The following is a 25,887-nucleotide window of genomic DNA, read 5'->3' on the forward strand; positions in this document are numbered from 1 at the left end:
TTACTACAATTTTTAATTAATTTTTTATTCCGGCTTGTGTTGATTTTATTTATAATTGTGTAGAATAAAAAAGATTCTTGCTAATAGCCCTTCACAATTATTGAATTTTAAAACATGTATTGTGTAGTTGTAATACACAATTGTGTAAAAAGGGGGACGCGCCCGACGCCCTTGCCTTTGCCGCTAGAACTTCGTTGTTAGCGTCAATGTTGCCAGATTCAATATTATTATTACAGTTGTAAAGGTATGCATCAAAATGTGCAGTCGATTTAAAGTTGTTAATTGAAAATGATTTAATAGGATATTTAAAAATAAGCCCAATCAGCATAAGTTCTAATTTTATTTATTTAAATAATATCGTGATAATAACACGCGCAAGGAAAAAGGAAACGTAACTTTTTTAATTGGCGGTGTAATCTTTAAGATACATTTGATTTGGCAGCATTGCTATAATTCCCAGTGTCACAGGTGTTCAACTGTTCATTCTTCAGTCCTTCAATCAACCGGCCGGCATTAATTTGTTTTAAGGTTTTTTCGTTTCGTTAAGCGTTAAAAGTGTTAAAATTGCATAAGAAAAAATGAATTTATTCGTTGAAGATAAACTTTAGGAGTGGGGTTTATTGGACCAACTCCAGGAGCATATTATTATGTACCTGTAAATAAAACCCTTAGCTTAAAACTGTATGTTGTTAATATGTACCTACATAAGAATTTTCGTTAAGTTCCTAATTACGTTCCTATTAGGTATTTCTATTTTCTTTTAAGTTTTTTCGTTTTGTTGTGTCATTTATTTTTATTAAGTGATTTTGAAATAAATTGATGAAGGACGATTTAAAACGAAATAACAATCATTTTAATTTCCATGAGATATGAAAATCCGGTATATGTAAACATGCCAAAACCTTAGTTATTGTAAACAAACCCATAGCCAACACATTTTTAAATGTTATATAAAATGTTAAAAATTTTCATGTATCGTAATGTCATACTTGTTAACAATTTTTTTAATATACGGTGTTGAAAATGGCACTTTTTATGACTTTAAAAGGGATCTAAAGCTAATTCTGTTATGAAGAAAAAACAGATTTCAATTTTCCATTTCGTGTTTTTAATTTAAACTTTTTAAATGATTTCTAAGGTTTTTTTTTTCTATTTTTAACAGAATTAACTCTTAAGCCTCCTTAAGTTCTAAAAAGTGCAATTTTCAACACCATGTGTTAAAAAAAAATTGATAGCAGTAAATGATTGTTGTTTTGTTAACAATTACCCGCCTGATATACTGTAGATGTTAAGTAACTACATATATATTTATGTACAGGGTAATTTTTTATATTTGCAAGCTCATATACAGGGGTTAATATTAGTGATAGAGAAAAACTTTTTGTACAAAAGTTGCATAATTTTTTCCGTATTATCTTTTAGAGTTGTAAAAAAAATAAAAGCGCATAGGAAAGCTGATAAAACAATATGTAAGTTGATTTTTTTAAATGAAACACTTTATATTTTCTGCCAAATCGAAAGACCTTTTTCCTTGATTTTAAAAATGTATAGGTTAGTAATATTTGGATGAACCATTTTTAAGTTATTTAAGTTTAAAATTTTAAAAAATTAAAATCGTGATCGCCGATCATGCAGTGCCGAGACGTTCCGCATACTTCAACGTGACATATTAATTGTTATTATATCGATTTAATCCGAATTAAAGTTCTTACCTTGGAAAATCACGACTAATTTAAATAATTTAACTTAATTTTAATTGACTTCACTTTAACTAATTTAATTTAATTTAATTAAAGTTTCTTTTGAAGTTCTCTAAAAACAAAAAACTACTTAAAGTTTTTTCTTATTAATAACCCATTTTCTTATGAGTTGGGTTGGTCTAAATTAAAACGACACATATGTCACGTTGATGTATGTAGAACGTCTCGGCACTCCATGATCAACTTGGTGAACATGATTTTAATTTATAAAAATTTTAAACTTGAATAATTTAAAAACAGCCCTTCCAAATATAAACAAGGTATATATTTTTAAAATCAGGGAAAAAAGGTCTTTAGATCTAGCAGAAAATATAGGGCGTTTTATTTAATAAAATCAACTTATTGCTATTGTTTTATTAACTTTGCAATGCGCTTTTAAGTAAAAAAGTATGCAACTTTTGTATAAAAAGTTTTTCTCTATCACTTACATTACCCCTGTTTATGGGCACGCAAATATAAAAAATCACCCTGTACATAAATGTATGTGTTTATTAGCCTTATTTAAAATCCTGTTTTTACAACTAAGAATTTCCATTTTAAGTTCATATTTGCGTTCCTAATGTGTATTTGTAATACTACTACTAAAGTTTTTTTGTTTTGTTGTGCAGGTTATGTGTACTTTTTTAAAAGGTATTTAAATAAAAAAATGTTTTTTTAAAACAATTGAATTTTTTTACCCTACCTATGCAACTAAAATTTTTATAAAACATAAATGTTGAGTGCTTGGGAAAAACAGTCAATATGGAAAAAAAGTCATAATTTGCTTAAAATTAAATAAGTAAATTAAGGAACATGATGGGAAAAAGTGGGGCCTAACGTTTGATAAAAAGAAAATAAGTCAAATTAGGAAAATACATATTCAATCTGTATTTTTCTAATATGACTACTTTTCTTACCAAACGTTGGGCCTCACTTATTTCCCATTTTTTTACAAGACTTATTTTATTTTAATCAAATTATGACCTATCCTGTTTTTCCCAGGCGCCCTAGAATTTATTATTACACAGATTTATGACGAAATTCTCTAAAATGTATTTTAAAATTTTAAACAATTTGTTCATTTTTTTATACAAACCTAAAATAAGTAACCTACACTATATTGAAATTCATAAAACAATATATAGTATTATTATACACAATTTGTAATAAATAATAACAATATAAAATATATATAACATCTATAAAATATAATTTTATAGTTGAAATGAAAGAAAATAAAATATATTGTAAAAAAAACCTACACTAACGTGTGTATTTAAAATGCACAAATTGTGTTTTTTTCCTGTACATACCATGTTAAAAAAAACACTAAGAGTTTGCTTATTTACTGAACAATTATATTAAATAAATACAAAATATTGTCGAATTTAAGTACACAAATAGTGTACTATATATACAATAAAATAAATCAAATTGATACACAATTTGTTGGTTATAGAACCACAGTTGTTTAACCACAATAGCATAGAGAAATTCTACACAAATTGATTCTGTACCATTTCCAGAATCAAATTGTATGTAAAATTTATACAATTGTTGAATTTTTATTCACCAATTTTTAAGAGTGTAAAGTTAACAGATGCAGAGTTTTTTTTTATTATTTTATTTTATATTTGAAGCTATTACAATTTATTTAAATCAACTTAAATATGTCTGTATAGTAGGAACGTCTGTTGGTGATTGTGGTGTGTGTTCTGTTTGAAGGGCTTGTTGATGATTTTGGGATACATTTTGAAGCTCTAAATATTATCGATTTTGACTAACGTTGTGTGCTTCATCCAATGGCATTGGTAGAGAGAACATGGACGTTGAAGTGTAACTATAGTTGCAACTTGCGGATGATAAACTTTGAACTGATGGTGCTCTTGAATGTACATCAACAAAATTTGCTTCGTCACAATTTATTTTGACGGAGCTTTTGGTTAAGGTGCCCTGTTCCGCCTCGAAAAGAATATCATTTATGTATTTCTCCGCTAACCTTCGTTGTTGTGTGGGTCAATAAGACTTTTCAACTTTGCTTCCCAAATTTTTCCAATGGGATATTCATCGTCTTTAGTTAGAAATTCATGAGCCATGGACAATAGCTGCTGACGATTTTGGTTATCTTGGTTTCCAGTAGCTTTTCTTTTGTTGCTTTCTCAGTTCTATCAGTGCCTTCTTTTTGTTGCATGTCTTCAGAACGCTGAAACAATAGGAAACAGATCAATGAATAAATGCTTTGTTTTTTTAGATACCATTAACCGGAGACGAATGGGAGAAAAAAGCAAAGGACTTTGGGGCAAAGTGGCAATTTTGGAACTGCCTTGGGGCAATAGACGTTCACATTATTAAACCAGCGAATTCCGGATCAAGGTACTATAATTACAAGGGCATAGTTTTGATGGCGATTGTAGATGCTAATTATAATTTTATAATGGTTGATGTTGGCACTAACGGACGGGTATCGGATGGAGGAGTTCTTTACAATACCGATTTTTGGGAAATGTTCCAAAACAATCGGTTGTATATTCCTGATGCCTCAAAACCGATGAAAAATTTCCTTACGTTTTTATAGGGGATAATGCCTTTGCACTGAGCGAACATTTATTGAAGCCATTTAGCCAAGAGGATTTATCAGTGACAAACCGGATTTTTAATTTTATTTGGTGTATTTTAAAAAGCTATAAATTTATCACCTGAAAAGGCCACCGTTGTTGTTTTAGCCTGCTATTATCTACACAATTTTTTAATGAAAACAGCAAATACAAATAATTATTCTAATAACATATTAAATGTAGAAAACAAGGAGACAGGGGACGTCGTTATTGGCACAGACAGATTCGAACATACATTGAATGGGCTTCGTTTAGGATCATATCGAAATGCATCAAAAAACGCTAAGCAAGTTAGGGAACGCTTTAGGAACTACTTAAATCAAGAGGGGTAAGTGGATTGGCAGAGAAAAATATTGAATTTAACTTAATCGAAATAGGTATTTTGGTTTGTTTAAAAACTGTAAAATGTAGCTTTCCTGTTCCAATAAAACACTATTTACTTACCTCATTTTGTTTTATTGAGCTTCTTCCTTTCTCCGGAATTTCAACATCTGCTAAAAACTGAAGTTCATAAAATATCCACGAACTGGGTTCATACACACTTTCAGCACTACTACCAGTGCACTTAGAGTCTTTTATTTTCTTCAATGCCTTCCTGTAATTACTACGTAGTGTACTAATTTGCTTTTTCACATCTTCAATAGTGGCTTGTGCCACTAAAGTACATAAATTTGAAGCAAAGCTTCGTATCCGCGTCTTTTTTTGTCTCGATCGGAATACTCTCTCAATGTGATATTCCACAACTCTGGCATTGACTTATAAGCTGCAATAAACCTCTTTAATATTGATTTTCTTGTTTCTCCTTCTTCAGAAGATATGCTGGATGAAGGTGACCCTACTGGAGACTGCATCGATTCCATGATGCCTCGATGACTTCACTTGTAATACTGAATTACTTTACTTTACTGCGCTCGGACGATCAATATTTTGGCTCGAAAGTATTATCAGTATACTGAAAGTCCATCAGTATTTGCCCTCACACGATCAGTACTATTGTCAGTATTTCAAAATATTGTCAGTAATACTGATCGTGTGAGGGCCACTTTACGTAATTGGCCAATTTGAATTCCCGATCCGGATTCTACACAAAAAACAGTCCAGCTTTCCAACAACAATTAGGATCCCATTATTTGTAGACTTGTGTAATTAAATAATCCATTTCCCGTCTTTTGCCTAAACCATGGTTCCTTAATATGGGTTCTTGTTGTTAAATAATGGAGAAAATCAAAAGTTTTTCCTAAAAAATTGGATCTGTGGGCAAAATAAATAAAACGATACTGTAATGTAAACCAAAAGTTTTATTTTTCGCCAGTAGATTACAAACCAATGGTGATAATAATAAATAAACTTATTTACAAAAAAAAAGTGTGAATTATTAATATTTCAGAGAGATATGGCTCTAATCAGAAAATTTATGAATCGATTTTGACTTTTCTATAAATTTTGAACTGATTGAAACCTGAATAGAACATGATAAAATCACGATTTTCGTCCAGGCAGTTAAAGAAATATTCAAAAAATTTAATTTTTCTATAAATCAGTTAAGCTCTTTGAAATTTAAAATTACCGGAATAAACCCATTGAGATTTTTCCCATTTTCCTAAACAGTGGGCCTAATCGGCTCCGAGTCCATCAAATCACGATTTCCTTCCAGATAGTTAAAAAAAATATCGATAAATTTAATTTTTCGATTAAGCAATTGAACCGATAGTAATTTAAATTATGACCCCTTTGAAATTTGCCTCATTTCTCGATTTTTCCCAAATTATGTGGACTTAAATCGCCTGGAGTCTGTAACATCGTGATTTTTTTCCCAGTCAGTTGAACTCAAGTGCCTGGAATAAATTAAATAATTATTTTCTTCCAGGCAGTTGAAGAAAAATCCTAGAAATTGAATTTTCTATTGAACAGGTTTAACTAATTGAAATCGAATGCTAGACCTAAACTCCCTAGAGATCATAAAATAATATTATTATTTATTCGGAAATGCACCATAATTGTTCTTCATTTTTGCGTCTTAAAAGTGAAATTCACTCAGATGCAGCCATTTTTAATGAGATATCGCGTTCTAAAAAATATTGTAATGAGAATGACTGACTGCTATTTTATTTAAATCCAGGCCTCAATTGCCCGGAATAAATTAAAAAATAATTTTCTTCCAGGCATTTAAAGAAAAAGCGGGCTCAATCAACTTACTCCTAGAAACCATCCCTATAAAACGACAAGCAAGTTTACTTACCTAATACTTAACCCACCCTATAACCTCAAAATGCTTTTTTTCATTAAACAACCTTAAATAGCTCTAAATCCTGACGTAAAGGGCCAATTTGAATTCTAGATCCGGATTCTGTACAAAAAAACAGTCCAGCTTTCCAACAATTAGGATCCCGTTATTTGTAGACTTGTGTAATTAAATAATCCATTCCCGTCTTTTGACTAAACCATGGTTCTTTAATATGGGTTCTTGTTGTTAAAAAATGGAGAAAATCAAAAGTAGGCAAAATAAATAAAGCGATACCGTAATGTACACAAAAAGTTTTATTTTTCGCCAGAGATTTACACATCTGAAAATATCCACTTAATAGTATACCGACAGAAATACAAAAATCGCCTAATATACATAAATATATACAATAAAACGGTGAGGTATTAGGAATCCCAAGAATCGGTTTTGTACATCTACTGCGAATACAATTTTATATACGGAGCAGGGAGTGTCCATGTGGAATGACCCATTTAACAGTTAACAACAAGAATGTTCAATTTAAGAATGAAGGAGACGTTTACACCTTTAAGTTTAACTTACTTAAGTCAGTAGATTACAAACCAATGGTAATAATAATAATAATAAATAATTTTATTTACAAAAGAAAAAATTGTGAATTTCGCTTAAAATTAAAACGTTTATAATTAAAAACTATATTACAAGACGTAGTTTAGGGCTTAAAGCTAAAAAATTGTTTTTAATAAAGTTTAATTTGGCTAATAATTGATTTAATTAATTTAAGAGTACCTAAGGCAGTATATCAACTGATTTTTTTTTAATTATTATTTCGGGAGACAACCCTGTACTGAACTTAATGTAATCCTAATAAATAAAAAAATAGATAAGTTTATGATTAATTAATATTTACAGTGTGGTGTAAAATTAGCTTTTTTTTTTTACACGAATGTTACACAGTAAGTCTGCTTTTTATCACATATATTAAACGCGAATTAAATGTTTTTTTTTCTTAATTGTGGGGTATAGGGCCGTAATATGTAGGATTTTTGTAAAAAAAATTATAATAAATATAAGTGTGATGGAAAATGTAGAAATATACAGGGTGGACTTTGGTATAAAGCGATCGGCACAAGATGGAAGCTTTTGAGGAAACCGAATATTTTGTTACAGTATAGGAGAAAAATGATTTTTAAAATTTTCATTGTTTTTTTTTTGGCTATTTAAGGCCAAAAAAGACTCGAAAAGCCTCAAAAACTCGCATTTTTATGTAGATCCTTTTTATTTTTTCCTAGGTACGGTTCTGGATTTTTTAATGCATAAATACAGAGTCTCGTACTGAGAAAAGCTAAGAAATACTTCGAAATAATTTTTTTCCAGCAAAGAGTGAAAATGCAAATTTCCCTTTTTTTTTGTAAAAATGTCGATTTTCCAAAGATTGATTTAATTTTTTTCGATCCTGGAAAAATCATTATTTTTTTTAATATTCCTCCACTTTGACAATTTTTTCTTAAGTAGGTACCTTCCTGCACTTTTCAATTTAAAAATGCAAAGTCTAACTGTTTTAATAGACTTTGAATGCCTGATATAAATTAGAAATGACGTCAAAAACCTGGAATATTTAAAAATAGCTTCATTTGCTTAATAGTAGGAAAAAAATTAAAATTATTTCAATTGAAATGAAAAAAGTATGTCAATAATAAAATTCAACGGCAAAATATTGCTGTTATCGCAAAACTTTAGCCTTATCCACTTGTATCACACTTGTATCACCCGTTTTATATTTTTGTAAATTATTTGGATTAGTATAAGTTATAAAAGTTATTGCAAGATATTCTTACCAAATTCTTTGTTTTTAACTAACTTTTAAGGTATTTTTATTGAAATTATAATTTATAGAACTATCTAGTTATTTTTAATATGGAGCAAAAAATTATCCCCGCAGAACGGGGTAAATGCAGAAGAAATATCAGTGACAAATCTCAGTGGAAAAGATAAATACTAAAACGCGAAAGGTATTTTATGTTTTTTTTTTTACAAGATTGACAGGAGACACAGAGGAGATATATATGACAAGAGAGGTATATATATAGGTCCTGGCAGAAAAATGGAACCTGCACGTCGAAAATTAGTAATGGAACATATCCAAATGTTTCCTAAGTACACATCCCATTACTCAAGGAAATCAAATTTAAACACTCGATATCTGGCATCAGACCTGAATTTAAAAAAAAATTATAGTTTGTACAAAGAGTATTGCATAGAGAGTAATGCTACTCCTGTGAAAGAATCTTATTACAGATACATATTTAATACAGAATTTAATTTCAGATTTCACCGCCCTAATTCCGACACGTGCAGTATGTGTGATAGCTATGCAAATATTATTAATTATTCTAAAGACGAAATTAAGATCAAGGAGGTAAAAGTTAACAGGACCTTCATAATAGAAAAGCTGAGAAGGCATTGGCTGTGAAAAAGTCAGATATTCTGGAAAATAAAGATTCTGCTGACACATATGTGGTGTGCTTTGATCTCCAGCAAGCCCTACCCACTCCACTTATAACCACCTCAAAAGTTTTTTTATCTTAGGCAACTCTGGACTTCTGTGTACATAACCTGGTAACTGGAAAATCGCATATGTATGTTTGGAACGAGACAGTGGCATCGAGAGGATCACAAGAAATTGGTTCCTGTTTGGTTCATTTTATCAATGAAGTTCTACCTCCAACTATCACTAAAATAATAGCTTATAGTGATTCCTGCGGTGGACAAAATAAAAATAAAAATATAGCAACATTATTTATGTTCCTGGTAAAATCTACTAAAATTCAAGAGATTCATCACAAATTTTTGGAGCCCGGACATACGTTTATGGAGTGTGACCAGGATTTTGGTATTATTGAAAAGGTTAAACGTAAAATACCGCAAATTTTTATACCAGAACACTGGATGACCGTCATACAACAATCCTCTAAAAAATTTACAGTCCATGAGATGAAAAGGGAAAACTTTTATAGTTTTGCTCAATTAAACCAAATTATAAGTGACCCTAAAAAAGATATTGATAATCATGTAATCAGGTGGACGGAAATTCAGTACTTCTTTTATTCAAAAGAGGCATTTTCTTTTAAACACAAATCATTATTGGATCCAATGGTGCTGTTTTATACATGTCTCTGTCCTTGCAAAACAACAGGTAGGCCAAATTTAAACTTTAAAAATGCCTCCCGAATTCTATAATAATATTGAATATGAAGGAAAGGGCAAAGGAAAAAGTAAAAAACAGAAAAGTTCTGGTAGTAAGGCGACTATTCCAATAGAAAAAAAAGGAAGACATTAGCGGGAAAAGCCAGAAGAACAGTTACCAGAGACAAGTATGGCAGATGACGATGAAGAAGATACCGAAGATGTAGACCTGTTATTATATTCAGATAATGAATAGTGTTTCATTTACGTGTTTGTTTTAAGAGATTTTTGATGTTTAAGTTGAGTAAAGAGCATTCTAAATCACTTTTAGTAGTATAATTTTGTATCCAAAAACGTTCAGAATAAAATGGGTACATTTTTCAAAATTTTTAAAAATATATTATACATTTTGAAAAAACAAACTAAACCCAAAAAATAACTGCCATAGTAACAGTTAGACCAACATAAAAGAGTTTTCTACCTTTTTTGCTGACTTTTTAAACACCAATAGACTTTAAATACAATTTTCTCAAAATGCTTATTTTTGTTTTTACTTATACCCCTTTTATTCTAGCCGCCTCAATTGTTTTGCTACTTTAGGCGTTCCGCCAAAGGTTTGCCAGTCTATCCTACCTGCGGTCACAATGGAAAAACATACAAATGTATAAGATTAACCAGCCGAGATGTTTATGACTTTCATCAAAACTTTTATCAGGGGAAAACCAAGAAGGAGCAAGATGCGTACATATTAAAATTTTGTAAATGTTCACAACCCAAGCGCGATAGACATTATAAAAGTAGGTAGCAGCCGAAAAGGTGTAAGTGTTAAGTATTTTGTGAAAAAGTCCGGTTGCCAAAAATTTGAAATACAAATTTGCCAAAAAACGTTTTTGAACATTCTTAATATCTCTAAGGATCGCGTCCAAAGAATTGCCAGGCGATATCTTGAAACTGGGCTTTTGCCCGGAGAAAATCGTGGTGGCGATCGCGTAAGCAAAAAATACGAAGAAAAGCGAGTGGCCGTGAGAAAATTTCTGGAGAGTTTGAAAGGAGTGGAAAGCCATTATTGTCGTTCGAAATCAAGTAGTCGGCAATATTTGAGTAGTAATCCAAGCTTTGGAGGCTCTACAATCAAAAAGCGACCTTTAAAGTAAAAAAAACTTTTTTCCATCACATTTTTTCAAGAGAATACAACATTGGATTTGGAAGTCCTGTAACCGATGCAGGTTCCAAATGCATTGAGCTTTCTGAAAAAATAAAATTAGAAAAAGACGTCGATAAAAAAAACCAATTGATGATAGAAAAAAGGGTACACAACCCAACTAGCATTTTTGGCAACAGCTACGTAATCGCGACTATAAAGAATACTTTAAAGTTGTGGTTACTAGTTGCGGGAACCGTTTAGGCACCGTCTGTTACCACTTTTTTACCAAAATTGGCAATGATTTTGCTGTAGCAAATACGTAATTCTATCGTCCCGGGAACTTCTTTTTACCATCCCATAGTGGTTTTCGGGATGTTATAAAGTAGTAATTGTGCAGTGCTAGTTACTAAGAAGTTACTGAGACAATATTATGCAAACATTTTGATTCTCTTTCTTTTTTTGTGAGTGATGGCGTTGTATCGGGGTTAATTCACTTTATATTGTATTTAATATAGCTGATATTATCGCTTACCGGAGTGGAAAAATGTAAACGAAGCAAATTTTACTGTTAAACATAGGCAATATAGGACGAAAATAAAGAACGCCTCATTAAAATAATGACTTTTAACAAAAAAATATACCAAGTCTAAATATTAAAATTTAATTTTTTAAAGAAGATAGATAATTTTTTTCACTCCTCTTTACTCCTATGAATATAAGAAGTCTATAAGTTAATAAAAATTGCATAAAATGTAAAAGTATTCCGATTGTAGCAAATTCGTAAAATCGTGCAATACCTTTTCACAAAACGGAGTCAAATAATTAAAAAAAATATGGCGAATTGTTGTTAGAGTTACCAAGAAGTTTCTTTTGTTACTTCAAAGTAAAAATGACTTAGGAATAAGTAAATTATTTCAAAAAAATGCTACTATAAAGTATATTTTACTGCATAGTAGAAATAATTACTTAAAGGTTATTTGCTTTAATAGCCAAGGTGGTAAATATTACTTTAAAGAAGAAATAAGGATAACTATTTCGGTCTTGTTACTGATAATATTACTTCAAAGTGTATTACTGCGTGGTAATATTTTGATGTTCCTTGAGAACTTGAAATTTAACTTTGTAATCGCGCTTACTTAAAAGTTCCCATTTAATCGTCCCACCGACCAATATTTTCTACTTTATAGTAACGACGTTGTAAAGGTAATTAGGTCAGGTCGCTAAGCGGTATCAGCTACCATCAGAGTTACCGCAAAGTAATAATTACTATATAGTCAAGTATTAAGTTAATATTACGTATTTCTTACTACTATTTTTTTACTTGGCAGTTATTTAAACTTATAAGATATTTTTTGGTTACCGATTTATTACTTGAATAAAGTAATATAGTCAAACAATGTTGTAGCCGTAACTAAAATTGCTAGTTGAGAAGCTAAGAGCCAATGCATTTTTTGCCAAACTTAAAGAGGTTGACTGCAATATGATAACATATTCGTTTGATTGAAATTTGGTCAATCCCAAGGTCCCCGACCAGATTGCTTATTATAGCAGGCAGTTATACACATATAACTTTACTGCTATTCAAGGTTCTTCCAAAGCAAAAATGACCATGGAAAACGTTCATATCTACACTTGGGTGGAACATCAACATAAAAAGGGTTCGAATAAAATCTCTTCGGCAGTCTATGATGTTCTTTCAAAAGCTGATTTGTCCTCTTATTCGGTCATAAGGCTATGTGCTGACGGATGCGGTGGACAAAATTGCAATTCAACAATGATAGGTATGTTATCTCATTTTCTTATAAATATCGCGCACCGTCCAATATTAAATCCATAGAAATCATTTTTCCTGTTCCTGGACATTCATATTTACCACCTGATAGGGTATTCGGTAGAATTGAAAAGGAATTAAAAAAATTGTCGACGATTATCGATCCTAAAATATATTTGGATTTTTTTAAAAAACACGGTACTGTAGTAAACTTAGGCCAAGACTGTCTGGTTATGGACTGGAAATCTTAAGTTGGCGATTTTTTTAAAAATGTTAGCTCTTGGCATTTTAAGTTTTCCTTTGCTAAAAGGTTTATATTGACTAAAAACTCTGTTGAAAATAATATTATGGTTAGAGGAGAACAATTTTATAACTCGGATACTGAGGTACCCAAGTCGATTTTAAAAAAAGGAAAAAAATGAGATCATTTTGCTCCAGACACTGTTCCAATGGGAGCTCCAGTGAATTCTGCCAAGTTAAAGGATGTTGATAATTTACTAGAAAAACATTTGGGAAATGAATGGAAGAGCAAAGAGGATTTAAAGTTTTATAAAGATGTTTTAGATGGAATATCGCAGCCATTGCTAGGACCTAATTCTGAAGTTCCAGAAGATCAATTTTGCGAACCCCGAGAAGCAGAAGATGAAGAAGAATTAAGAATTTAACTTTTAAGACTTTTGTACTTTTAAAAATATAGATGTCCCTTCTCAAACTCGGCGTTGTTTTATTTTTTTTGCAGCATAACTTGTCAAATCCAAAATAACTAATCAAAACTTGTCTTATCCATTTTTGTTTATTTATTTTAGCTGATTAAGGACATTCTACATTTAAATAAATTGATGTGAGTGTTATCTAAAAACTCATTTAATATATATTTTTTTTTGTCATAACTTTAGTAAAGCTTTTTCTGAATTTGCGTAGAACGACTTAACATGTATATATTAATATTCCGTCAGATTTTTATCAAGTACGCCGCTGGACTTTTAAATTTGAAACGTCGCGTCGGCTGTTAAGTTTGATAAAATTAATGTTACTAAGGAGAAACACGATTATTGGAATTCAATTTTTTTCCAAAAAGGAGATTTTTTTAAAAAACAATTTCTGAGCCTGGAAAATTACAAAAATTTGTTTTTTTTTTTTAGTATTCCTGCACTTCAGTCGGATTAAAAGTCATTTTTCATATGTTCCAAACTTTTCATGTTTATTTTTATTAATCTTAATTTTATTTTACTTTAATATTAATCATTATTCATTTTAATTCTTTTCTTGGCATTTAAAGCTGACCCTTGGAAAGAAATGGAGCTACTTTTAAATATTCCAGGTTTTAAAGTAATTTCTAATTTCTTCCAGGCATTTAAGGTCATTTTAGACCTCTTCCAAACAAATGAATATGTTTTTCTTTAGAAACAGTTACTCGGCTCATTTTAAGTGACTTCTTGGCATTTAATAAGCCTTTTAAATATTATTCCAGGTTAAATGCCTGGAATATTCCATTTATTTTTTCCTGAGGCTTAAACGCAGTTCTTCCAAGCAGTTGTTAACATGGTCTTCCAGGCATTTTCGATTTAAAAATGCAAAGGCGTATTAAAAAATATATTAAAGTTGTTGATGGTCAAAATAATGATGACAAGAAATCCTTGGAATTCAAATTTTTTACCAGGAAGGAGTAATAAACAAGAATTTTCCTTTTTTCCATATTTTTCTTAGAGTACAGTTCTAACATCTAAAAAATTAAATAAATTTTCAAAATTTATCTTGCATACACCCCTGAAAAAATATTTAATTTTTTTTTCCAAAAATTAAGCTTTTTCTCAAATTTTCTCCTCAGTACGACCTCTCTCCTAAATTAAAAATGCCAGAACCGTATTTAAAAGGAAAAACAAGGTTGAGGGTGACCATCTCAAAAACGAAACGTCGAATTCTAAAACGGATTTCAGTTTTATTCCAGGGATTAACACTAAAACCAAATTCCTGGAATAAAACTGTAAAATGACCTTAGACTGTTAAAAGTCCTGCAATCTATCTCAACTAAAAATGGGCATATTCAATGGAATTTGGGAAAACTGATTAAGAACTTTTTTTTTGCCACAAACTCAACGTTTTGGCCTCGATTTGAACCATCTTCAGGACTGTTATAACAATTTTAATGTAATTCTAAGATAAATATGTTGAATGTTGTGCACCTAAAAACCATTTTTAATGTGTGCGCCATACGTTCCATCTTTGTCGCTTGTTTTAGGATTTATTTTACATGCCAAGCTAGTTATTTACTTAGGCCCACCCTGTATAAGAACACCAATAATAAGGTATTAATAAAAAAATATAAAATCAGTTAAAAAAAAATCCGTTTTTACCCTCCGAGTGGTACCTGGGCACCCGCACATTATGGCAAAATAAAACCGGAAAACACGGTGTTTAAAAAAAAAATGATGTCGGGTTTTTCCACGAAGAAAATGCAATTTCCCGGATGTTCAGGTGTCACCGCAACGGGCGCTAGTGGACGGTATGTCAATGGTGTGACTCTCGTTGCCGAAAATGAGTCGGAGTCTTTTCATCGGTAGCTGCGGCTGTACCTCATCCTCTTCCTCGGTGTGCTGAAAATTAAATATATTTTGGAAACCCGTGTAAGGAATTTGTTGGTTTTAGTTTTGTATGGAAGCCGATGAGTTTCTTTAGCAAAAAGGTCCTTACAAGATTCCTTGTAAGTTCAACCCCCTTGGAGTTATTGAGCGGTTTTCACAACAGATTGAAAAATCTTGATACTGTCAATGGCTTTACAAAAATCCAAATATTTTGAGAACCCGGGTAAGAATTTTAATGATTTTAGTTTAATATGAAAGCCAATGAGTTCCTTTATCAAAAACAGTCTTACAAGTTTCCTTCTAAGTTCACTCCCTTAGGAGTTATTAAGCAGTTTTCAATGGATGGAAAAAATCCTGATGCTCTAACAGGATTTAGAAAAATCTACATATTTTGAAAACTCTTGTAAGGATTTTAATGACTTTAGTTTTAAAGTTTTAGGCTTAAGTTCTATCTGAGAGTGCCCAAAAAAAAAAAAACCAGAATACCTTTTTGCCTTAAATTGCATGTTAAGGGAACAATAGAAGATTTTTGAAAAACCGCCCAATTTTTGATCAAAGCACCAAAAATTGAAATTTTCGGAAAATCTAAAAACAAACTTACCACATGATAGAGCGTTAAATAAGCATCAAATCTCATTACAATTTTTTCTAAGATTCATATTAATGAATTTTTTAAAATTTTAATACCTCAAAAGAGACTCAAAAATTAATCTTAGTTAAAAAAACTAGAAAATGCTTTAGGAGAAGAAAAGTGCTGTAAAATGGTTTCCAGAATTAAAAATACGAAATTAAAAAAGTCAATTTAGTTAGAATTGGCAGAAAATCAATTTTTCGAATTTCGATTTTTGAAAAATCCGGTGTTTTCGTGATGTAGATGATGAAAATAATCCGCTGGTATAGTTAGTTCGATTTAATTTTTTTTATTTTTTCGATAAAATCGAATTCTCATTTATATATCCGTATCTCAGTCTAAAAATTAGAAGAGGATGGGAATGAAATGATGTTTTTCGGGTATAATTAGACACATTACGAGAGAAAAACACTATTTCCAAACAATCCGAACACTATTTAGAAAATTAAACGATGATATAGAGAATAGGTGGAAAAATCGAGTTCTCATTTATATATCCCTATCTCAGTCTAAAAATTAGAGGAGGATGGGAATGAAATGATGTTTTTCGGGTATAATTAGACACATTACGAGAGAAAAACACTATTTCCAAACAATCCGAACACTATTTAGAAAACTAAACGATGATATAGAAAATAGGTGGAAAAATCGAGTTCTCATTTATATATCCCCATCTCAGTCTAAAAATTAGAAAAGGATGGGAATGAAATGATGTTTTTTGGGTATAGTTAGACACATTACGGGAGAAAAACACTATTTCCAAACAATCCAAACACTATTTAGGAAATTAAACGATGATATAGAAAATAGGTGGAAAAATCGAGTTCTCATTCATATATCCCTATCTCAGTCTAAAAATTAGAAGAGGATGGGAATGAAATGATGTTTTTCAGGTTTAATTAGACACATTACGGGAGAAAAACACTATTTCCAAACAATCCAAACACTATTTAGGAAATTAAACGATGATGTAGAAAATAGGTGGAAAAATCGAGTTCTCATTCATATATCCCTATCTCAGTCTAAAAATTAGAAGAGGATGGGAATGAAATGATGTTTTTCGGGTATAATTAGACACATTACGAGAGAAAAACACTATTTCCAAACAATCCGAACACTATTTAGAAAATTAAACGATGATATAGAAAATAGGTGGAAAAATCGAGATCTCATTTATATATCCGTATCTCAGTCTAAAAATTAGAAGACGATGGGAATGAAATGATGTTTTTCGGGTATAATTAGACACATTACGAGAGAAAAATACTATTTCCAAACAATCCGAACACTATTTAGAAAATTAAACGATGATATAGAAAATAGGTGGAAAAATCGAGATCTCATTTATATATCCCTATCTCAGTCTAAAAATTAGAAGAGGATGGGAATAAAATGATGTTTTTTGGGTATAATTAGACACATTACGGGAGAAAAACACTATTTCCAAACAATCCGAACACTATTTAGAAAATAAAACGATGATATAGAAAATAGGTGGAAAAATCGAGATCTCATTTATATATCCCTATCTCAGTCTAAAAATTAGAAGACGATGGGAATGAAATGATGTTTTTCGGGTATAATTAGACACATTACGAGAGAAAAACACTATTTCCAAACAATCCGAACACTATTTAGAAAATTAAACGATGATATAGAAAATAGGTGGAGAAATCGAGATCTCATTTATATATCCGTATCTCAGTCTAAAAATTAGAAGAGGATGGGAATAAAATTATGTTTTTCGGGTATAATTAGACACATTACGAGAGAAAAACACTATTTCCAAACAATCCGAACACTATTTAGAAAATTAAACGATGATATAGAAAATAGGTGGAAAAATCGAGATCTCATTTATATATCCCTATCTCAGTCTAAAAATTAGAAGACGATGGGAATGAAATGATGTTTTTCGGGTATAATTAGACACATTACGAGAGAAAAACACTATTTCCAAACAATCCGAACACTATTTAGAAAATTAAACGATGATATAGAAAATAGGTGGAGAAATCGAGATCTCATTTATATATCCGTATCTCAGTCTAAAAATTAGAAGACGATGGGAATGAAATGATGTTTTTCGGGTATAATTAGACACATTACGAGAGAAAAATACTATTTCCAAACAATCCGAACACTATTTAGAAAATTAAACGATGATATAGAAAATAGGTGGAAAAATCGAGATCTCATTTATATATCCCTATCTCAGTCTAAAAATTAGAAGAGGATGGGAATAAAATGATGTTTTTTGGGTATAATTAGACACATTACGGGAGAAAAACACTATTTCCAAACAATCCGAACACTATTTAGAAAATAAAACGATGATATAGAAAATAGGTGGAAAAATCGAGATCTCATTTATATATCCGTATCTCAGTCTAAAAATTAGAAGACGATGGGAATGAAATGATGTTTTTCGGGTATAATTAGACACATTACGAGAGAAAAACACTATTTCCAAACAATCCGAACACTATTTAGAAAATTAAACGATGATATAGAAAATAGGTGGAAAAATCGAGATCTCATTTATATATCCGTATCTCAGTCTAAAAATTAGAACACGATGGGAATGAAATGATGTTTTTCGGGTATAATTAGACACATTACGAGAGAAAAACACTATTTCCAAACAATCCGAACACTATTTAGAAAATTAAACGATGATATAGAAAATAGGTGGAAAAATCGAGATCTCATTTATATATCCCTATCTCAGTCTAAAAATTAGAAGACGATGGGAATGAAATGATGTTTTTCGGGTATAATTAGACACATTACGAGAGAAAAACACTATTTCCAAACAATCCGAACACTATTTAGAAAATTAAACGATGATATAGAAAATAGGTGGAGAAATCGAGATCTCATTTATATATCCGTATCTCAGTCTAAAAATTAGAAGACGATGGGAATGAAATGATGTTTTTCGGGTATAATTAGACACATTACGAGAGAAAAACACTATTTCCAAACAATCCGAACACTATTTAGAAAATTAAACGATGATATAGAAAATAGGTGGAAAAATCGAGATCTCATTTATATATCCGTATCTCAGTCTAAAAATTAGAAGACGATGGGAATGAAATGATGTTTTTCGGGTATAATTAGACACATTACGAGAGAAAAACACTATTTCCAAACAATCCGAACACTATTTAGAAAATTAAACGATGATATAGAAAATAGGTGGAGAAATCGAGATCTCATTTATATATCCGTATCTCAGTCTAAAAATTAGAAGAGGATGGGAATAAAATTATGTTTTTCGGGTATAATTAGACACATTACGAGAGAAAAACACTATTTCCAAACAATCCGAACACTATTTAGAAAATTAAACGATGATATAGAAAATAGGTGGAAAAATCGAGATCTCATTTATATATCCCTATCTCAGTCTAAAAATTAGAAGAGGATGGGAATAAAATGATGTTTTTTGGGTATAATTAGACACATTACGAGAGAAAAACACTATTTCCAAACAATCCGAACACTATTTAGAAAATAAAACGATGATATAGAAAATAGGTGGAAAAATCGAGATCTCATTTATATATCCCTATCTCAGTCTAAAAATTAGAAGACGATGGGAATGAAATGATGTTTTTCGGGTATAATTAGACACATTACGAGAGAAAAACACTATTTCCAAACAATCCGAACACTATTTAGAAAATTAAACGATGATATAGAAAATAGGTGGAAAAATCGAGATCTCATTTATATATCCGTATCTCAGTCTAAAAATTAGAAGACGATGGGAATGAAATGATGTTTTTCGGGTATAATTAGACACATTACGAGAGAAAAACACTATTTCCAAACAATCCGAACACTATTTAGAAAATTAAACGATGATATAGAAAATAGGTGGAGAAATCGAGATCTCATTTATATATCCGTATCTCAGTCTAAAAATTAGAAGAGGATGGGAATAAAATTATGTTTTTCGGGTATAATTAGACACATTACGAGAGAAAAACACTATTTCCAAACAATCCGAACACTATTTAGAAAATTAAACGATGATATAGAAAATAGGTGGAAAAATCGAGTTCTCATTTATATATCCCTATCTCAGTCTAAAAATTAGAGGAGGATGGGAATGAAATGATGTTTTTCGGGTATAATTAGACACATTACGAGAGAAAAACACTATTTCCAAACAATCCGAACACTATTTAGAAAACTAAACGATGATATAGAAAATAGGTGGAAAAATCGAGTTCTCATTTATATATCCCCATCTCAGTCTAAAAATTAGAAAAGGATGGGAATGAAATGATGTTTTTTGGGTATAGTTAGACACATTACGGGAGAAAAACACTATTTCCAAACAATCCAAACACTATTTAGGAAATTAAACGATGATATAGAAAATAGGTGGAAAAATCGAGTTCTCATTCATATATCCCTATCTCAGTCTAAAAATTAGAAGAGGATGGGAATGAAATGATGTTTTTCAGGTTTAATTAGACACATTACGGGAGAAAAACACTATTTCCAAACAATCCAAACACTATTTAGGAAATTAAACGATGATGTAGAAAATAGGTGGAAAAATCGAGTTCTCATTCATATATCCCTATCTCAGTCTAAAAATTAGAAGAGGATGGGAATGAAATGATGTTTTTCAGGTTTAATTAGACACATTACGGGAGAAAAACACTATTTCCAAACAATCCAAACACTATTTGGAAAATTAAACGATGATGTAGAAAATAGGTGGAAAAATCGAGTTCTCATTCATATATCCCTATCTCAGTCTAAAAATTAGAAGAGGATGGGAATGAAATGATGTTTTTCAGGTTTAATTAGACACATTACGGGAGGAAAAACACTATTTCCAAACAATCCAAACACTATTTGGAAAATTAAACGATGATGTAGAAAATAGGTGGAAAAATCGAGTTCTCATTTATATATCCCCATCTCAGTCTAAAAATTAGAAAAGGATGGGAATGAAATGATGTTTTTTGGGTATAGTTAGACACATTACGGGAGAAAAACACTATTTCCAAACAATCCAAACACTATTTAGGAAATTAAACGATGATATAGAAAATAGGTGGAAAAATCGAGTTCTCATTCATATATCCCTATCTCAGTCTAAAAATTAGAAGAGGATGGGAATGAAATGATGTTTTTCAGGTTTAATTAGACACATTACGGGAGAAAAACACTATTTCCAAACAATCCAAACACTATTTAGGAAATTAAACGATGATGTAGAAAATAGGTGGAAAAATCGAGTTCTCATTCATATATCCCTATCTCAGTCTAAAAATTAGAAGAGGATGGGAATGAAATGATGTTTTTCAGGTTTAATTAGACACATTACGGGAGAAAAACACTATTTCCAAACAATCCAAACACTATTTGGAAAATTAAACGATGATGTAGAAAATAGGTGGAAAAATCGAGTTCTCATTCATATATCCCTATCTCAGTCTAAAAATTAGAAGAGGATGGGAATGAAATGATGTTTTTCAGGTTTAATTAGACACATTACGGGAGGAAAAACACTATTTCCAAACAATCCAAACACTATTTGGAAAATTAAACGATGATGTAGAAAATAGGTGGAAAAATCGAGTTCTCATTCATATATCCCTATCTCAGTCTAAAAATTAGAAGAGGATGGGAATGAAATGATGTTTTTCAGGTTTAATTAGACACATTACGGGAGAAAAACACTATTTCCAAACAATCCAAACACTATTTAGGAAATTAAACGATGATATAGAAAATAGGTGGAAAAATCGAGTTCTCATTTATATATCCCTATCTCAGTCTAAAAATTAGAAGAGGATGGGAATGAAATGATGTTTTTCGGGTATAATTAGACACATTACGAGAGAAAAACACTATTTCCAAACAATCCGAACACTATTTAGAAAATTAAACGATGATATAGAAAATAGGTGGAAAAATCGAGATCTCATTTATATATCCCCATCTCAGTCTAAAAATTAGAAGAGGATGGGAATGAAATGATGTTTTTCGGGTTTAATTAGACACATTACGAGAGAAAAACACTATTTCCAAACAATCCAAACACTATTTAGAAAATTAAACGATGATATAGAAAATAGGTGGAAAAATCGAGTTCTCATTTATATATCCCCATCTCAGTCTAAAAATTAGAAGAGGATGGGAATGAAATGATGTTTTTCGGGTTTAATTAGACACATTACGAGAGAAAAACACTATTTCCAAACAATCCAAACACTATTTAGAAAATTAAACGATTATATAGAAAATAGGTGGAAAAATCGAGTTCTCATTTATATATCCCCATCTCAGTCTAAAAATTAGAAGAGGATGGGAATGAAATGATGTTTTTCGGGTATAATTAGACACATTACGAGAGAAAAACACTATTTCCAAACAATCCAAACACTATTTAGAAAATTAAACGATGATATAGAAAATAGGTGGAAAAATCGAGTTCTCATTTATATATCCCTATCTCAGTCTAAAAATTAGAAGAGGATGGGAATGAAATGATGTTTTTCGGGTATAATTAGACACATTACGAGAGAAAAACACTATTTCCAAACAATCCAAACACTATTTAGAAAATTAAACGATGATATAGAAAATAGGTGGAAAAATCGAGTTCTCATTTATATATCCCCATCTCAGTCTAAAAATTAGAAGAGGATGGGAATGAAATAATGTTTTTTGGGTTTAATTAGACACAGTACGGGAGAAAAACACTATTTCCAAACAATCCGAACACTATTTAGAAAATTAAACGATGATATAGAAAATAGGTGGAAAAATCGAGATCTCATTTATATATCCCCATCTCAGTCTAAAAATTAGAAGAGGATGGGAATGAAATGATGTTTTTCGGGTATAATTAGACACATTACGAGAGAAAAACACTATTTCCAAACAATCCGAACACTATTTAGAAAATTAAACGATGATATAGAAAATAGGTGGAAAAATCGAGTTCTCATTTATATATCCCTATCTCAGTCTAAAAATTAGAAGAGAATAGGAATGAAATGATGTTTTTCGGGTTTAATTAGACACATTACGAGAGAAAAACACTATTTCCAAACAATCCAAACACTATTTAGAAAATTAAACGATGATATAGAAAATAGGTGAAAAAATCGAGTTCTCATTTATATATCCCTATTTCAGTCTAAAAATTAGAAGAGAATGGGAATGAAATGATGTTTTTCGGGTTTAATTAGACACATTACGAGAGAAAAACACTATTTCCAAACAATCCAAACACTATTTAGAAAATTAAACGATGATATAGAAAATAGGTGGAAAAATCGAGTTCTCATTTATATATCCCCATCTCAGTCTAAAAATTAGAAGAGGATGGGAATGAAATGATGTTTTTCGGGTTTAATTAGAAACATTACGAGAGAAAAACACTATTTCCAAACAATCCAAACACTATTTAGAAAATTAAACGAAGATATAGAAAATAGGTGGAAAAATCGAGTTCTCATTTATATATCCCCATCTCAGTCTAAAAATTAGAAGAGGATGGGAATGAAATGATGTTTTTCGGGTTTAATTAGACACATTACGAGAGAAAAACACTATTTCCAAACAATCCAAACACTATTTAGAAAATTAAACGATGATATAGAAAATAGGTGAAAAAATCGAGTTCTCATTTATATATCCCTATCTCAGTCTAAAAATTAGAAGAGGATGGGAATGAAATGATGTTTTTCGAGTTTAATCAGACACATTACGGGAGAAAAACACTATTTCCAAACAATCCGAACACTATTTAGAAAATTAAACGATGATATACAAAATAGGTGGAAAAATCGAGTTCTACACATCTCGTGAGAGTCTCAGTCTAAAAATTAGAAGAGGATGGGAATGAAATGATGTTTTTCGGGTTTAATTAGACACATTACGAGAGAAAAACACTATTTCCAAACAATCCGAACACTATTTAGAAAATTAAACGATGATATAGAAAATAGGTGGAAAAATCGAGATCTCATTTATATATCCCCATCTCAGTCTAAAAATTAGAAGAGGATGGGAATGAAATGATGTTTTTCGGGTTTAATTAGACACATTACGAGAGAAAAACACTATTTCCAAACAATCCAAACACTATTTAGAAAATTAAACGATTATATAGAAAATAGGTGGAAAAATCGAGTTCTCATTTATATATCCCCATCTCAGTCTAAAAATTAGAAGAGGATGGGAATGAAATGATGTTTTTCGGGTATAATTAGACACATTACGAGAGAAAAACACTATTTCCAAACAATCCAAACACTATTTAGAAAATTAAACGATGATATAGAAAATAGGTGGAAAAATCGAGTTCTCATTTATATATCCCCATCTCAGTCTAAAAATTAGAAGAGGATGGGAATGAAATAATGTTTTTTGGGTTTAATTAGACACATTACGAGAGAAAAACACTATTTCCAAACAATCCAAACACTATTTAGAAAATTAAACGATGATATAGAAAATAGGTGGAAAAATCGAGTTCTCATTTATATATCCCCATCTCAGTCTAAAAATTAGAAGAGGATGGGAATGAAATGATGTTTTTCGGGTTTAATTAGACACATTACGAGAGAAAAACACTATTTCCAAACAATCCAAACACTATTTAGAAAATTAAACGATTATATAGAAAATAGGTGGAAAAATCGAGTTCTCATTTATATATCCCCATCTCAGTCTAAAAATTAGAAGAGGATGGGAATGAAATGATGTTTTTCGGGTTTAATTAGACACATTACGAGAGAAAAACACTATTTCCAAACAATCCAAACACTATTTAGAAAATTAAACGATGATATAGAAAATAGGTGGAAAAATCGAGTTCTCATTTATATATCCCCATCTCAGTCTAAAAATTAGAAGAGGATGGGAATGAAATGATGTTTTTCGGGTATAATTAGACACATTACGAGAGAAAAACACTATTTCCAAACAATCCAAACACTATTTAGAAAATTAAACGATGATATAGAAAATAGGTGGAAAAATCGAGTTCTCATTTATATATCCCCATCTCAGTCTAAAAATTAGAAGAGGATGGGAATGAAATAATGTTTTTTGGGTTTAATTAGACACAGTACGGGAGAAAAACACTATTTCCAAACAATCCGAACACTATTTAGAAAATTAAACGATGATATAGAAAATAGGTGGAAAAATCGAGATCTCATTTATATATCCCCATCTCAGTCTAAAAATTAGAAGAGGATGGGAATGAAATGATGTTTTTCGGGTTTAATTAGACACATTACGAGAGAAAAACACTATTTCCAAACAATCCAAACACTATTTAGAAAATTAAACGATGATATAGAAAATAGGTGAAAAAATCGAGTTCTCATTTATATATCCCTATTTCAGTCTAAAAATTAGAAGAGAATGGGAATGAAATGATGTTTTTCGGGTTTAATTAGACACATTACGAGAGAAAAACACTATTTCCAAACAATCCAAACACTATTTAGAAAATTAAACGATGATATAGAAAATAGGTGGAAAAATCGAGTTCTCATTTATATATCCCCATCTCAGTCTAAAAATTAGAAGAGGATGGGAATGAAATGATGTTTTTCGGGTTTAATTAGAAACATTACGAGAGAAAAACACTATTTCCAAACAATCCAAACACTATTTAGAAAATTAAACGATGATATAGAAAATAGGTGGAAAAATCGAGTTCTCATTTATATATCCCCATCTCAGTCTAAAAATTAGAAGAGGATGGGAATGAAATAATGTTTTTTGGGTTTAATTAGACACAGTACGGGAGAAAAACACTATTTCCAAACAATCCGAACACTATTTAGAAAATTAAACGATGATATAGAAAATAGGTGGAAAAATCGAGATCTCATTTATATATCCCCATCTCAGTCTAAAAATTAGAAGAGGATGGGAATGAAATGATGTTTTTCGGGTATAATTAGACACATTACGAGAGAAAAAACACTATT

General features: G+C 30.6%; 1 protein-coding gene across 4 annotated transcripts in view; it reads right to left on the reverse strand.

Moving 5' to 3' along the window:
• Positions 1-6,874: 6,874 nt before the first annotated feature.
• LOC126736189 (histone-lysine N-methyltransferase KMT5B) overlaps positions 6,875-25,887 on the reverse strand; it is a 36,717-nt gene continuing 17,704 nt past the window's right edge. For all 4 annotated transcript variants that reach the window (XM_050440434.1, XM_050440432.1, XM_050440433.1 and 1 more), the window contains exon 8: positions 6,875-15,273. In XM_050440434.1, the coding sequence (XP_050296391.1) occupies positions 15,151-15,273 (123 nt within the window). In that variant the 3' untranslated portion in view covers positions 6,875-15,150. The remainder of the gene's footprint in view (positions 15,274-25,887) is intronic.

Source organism: Anthonomus grandis, chromosome 5 (assembly GCF_022605725.1).
Source record: "Anthonomus grandis grandis chromosome 5, icAntGran1.3, whole genome shotgun sequence".
NCBI classification, from domain to species: Eukaryota; Metazoa; Arthropoda; class Insecta; order Coleoptera; family Curculionidae; genus Anthonomus; species Anthonomus grandis.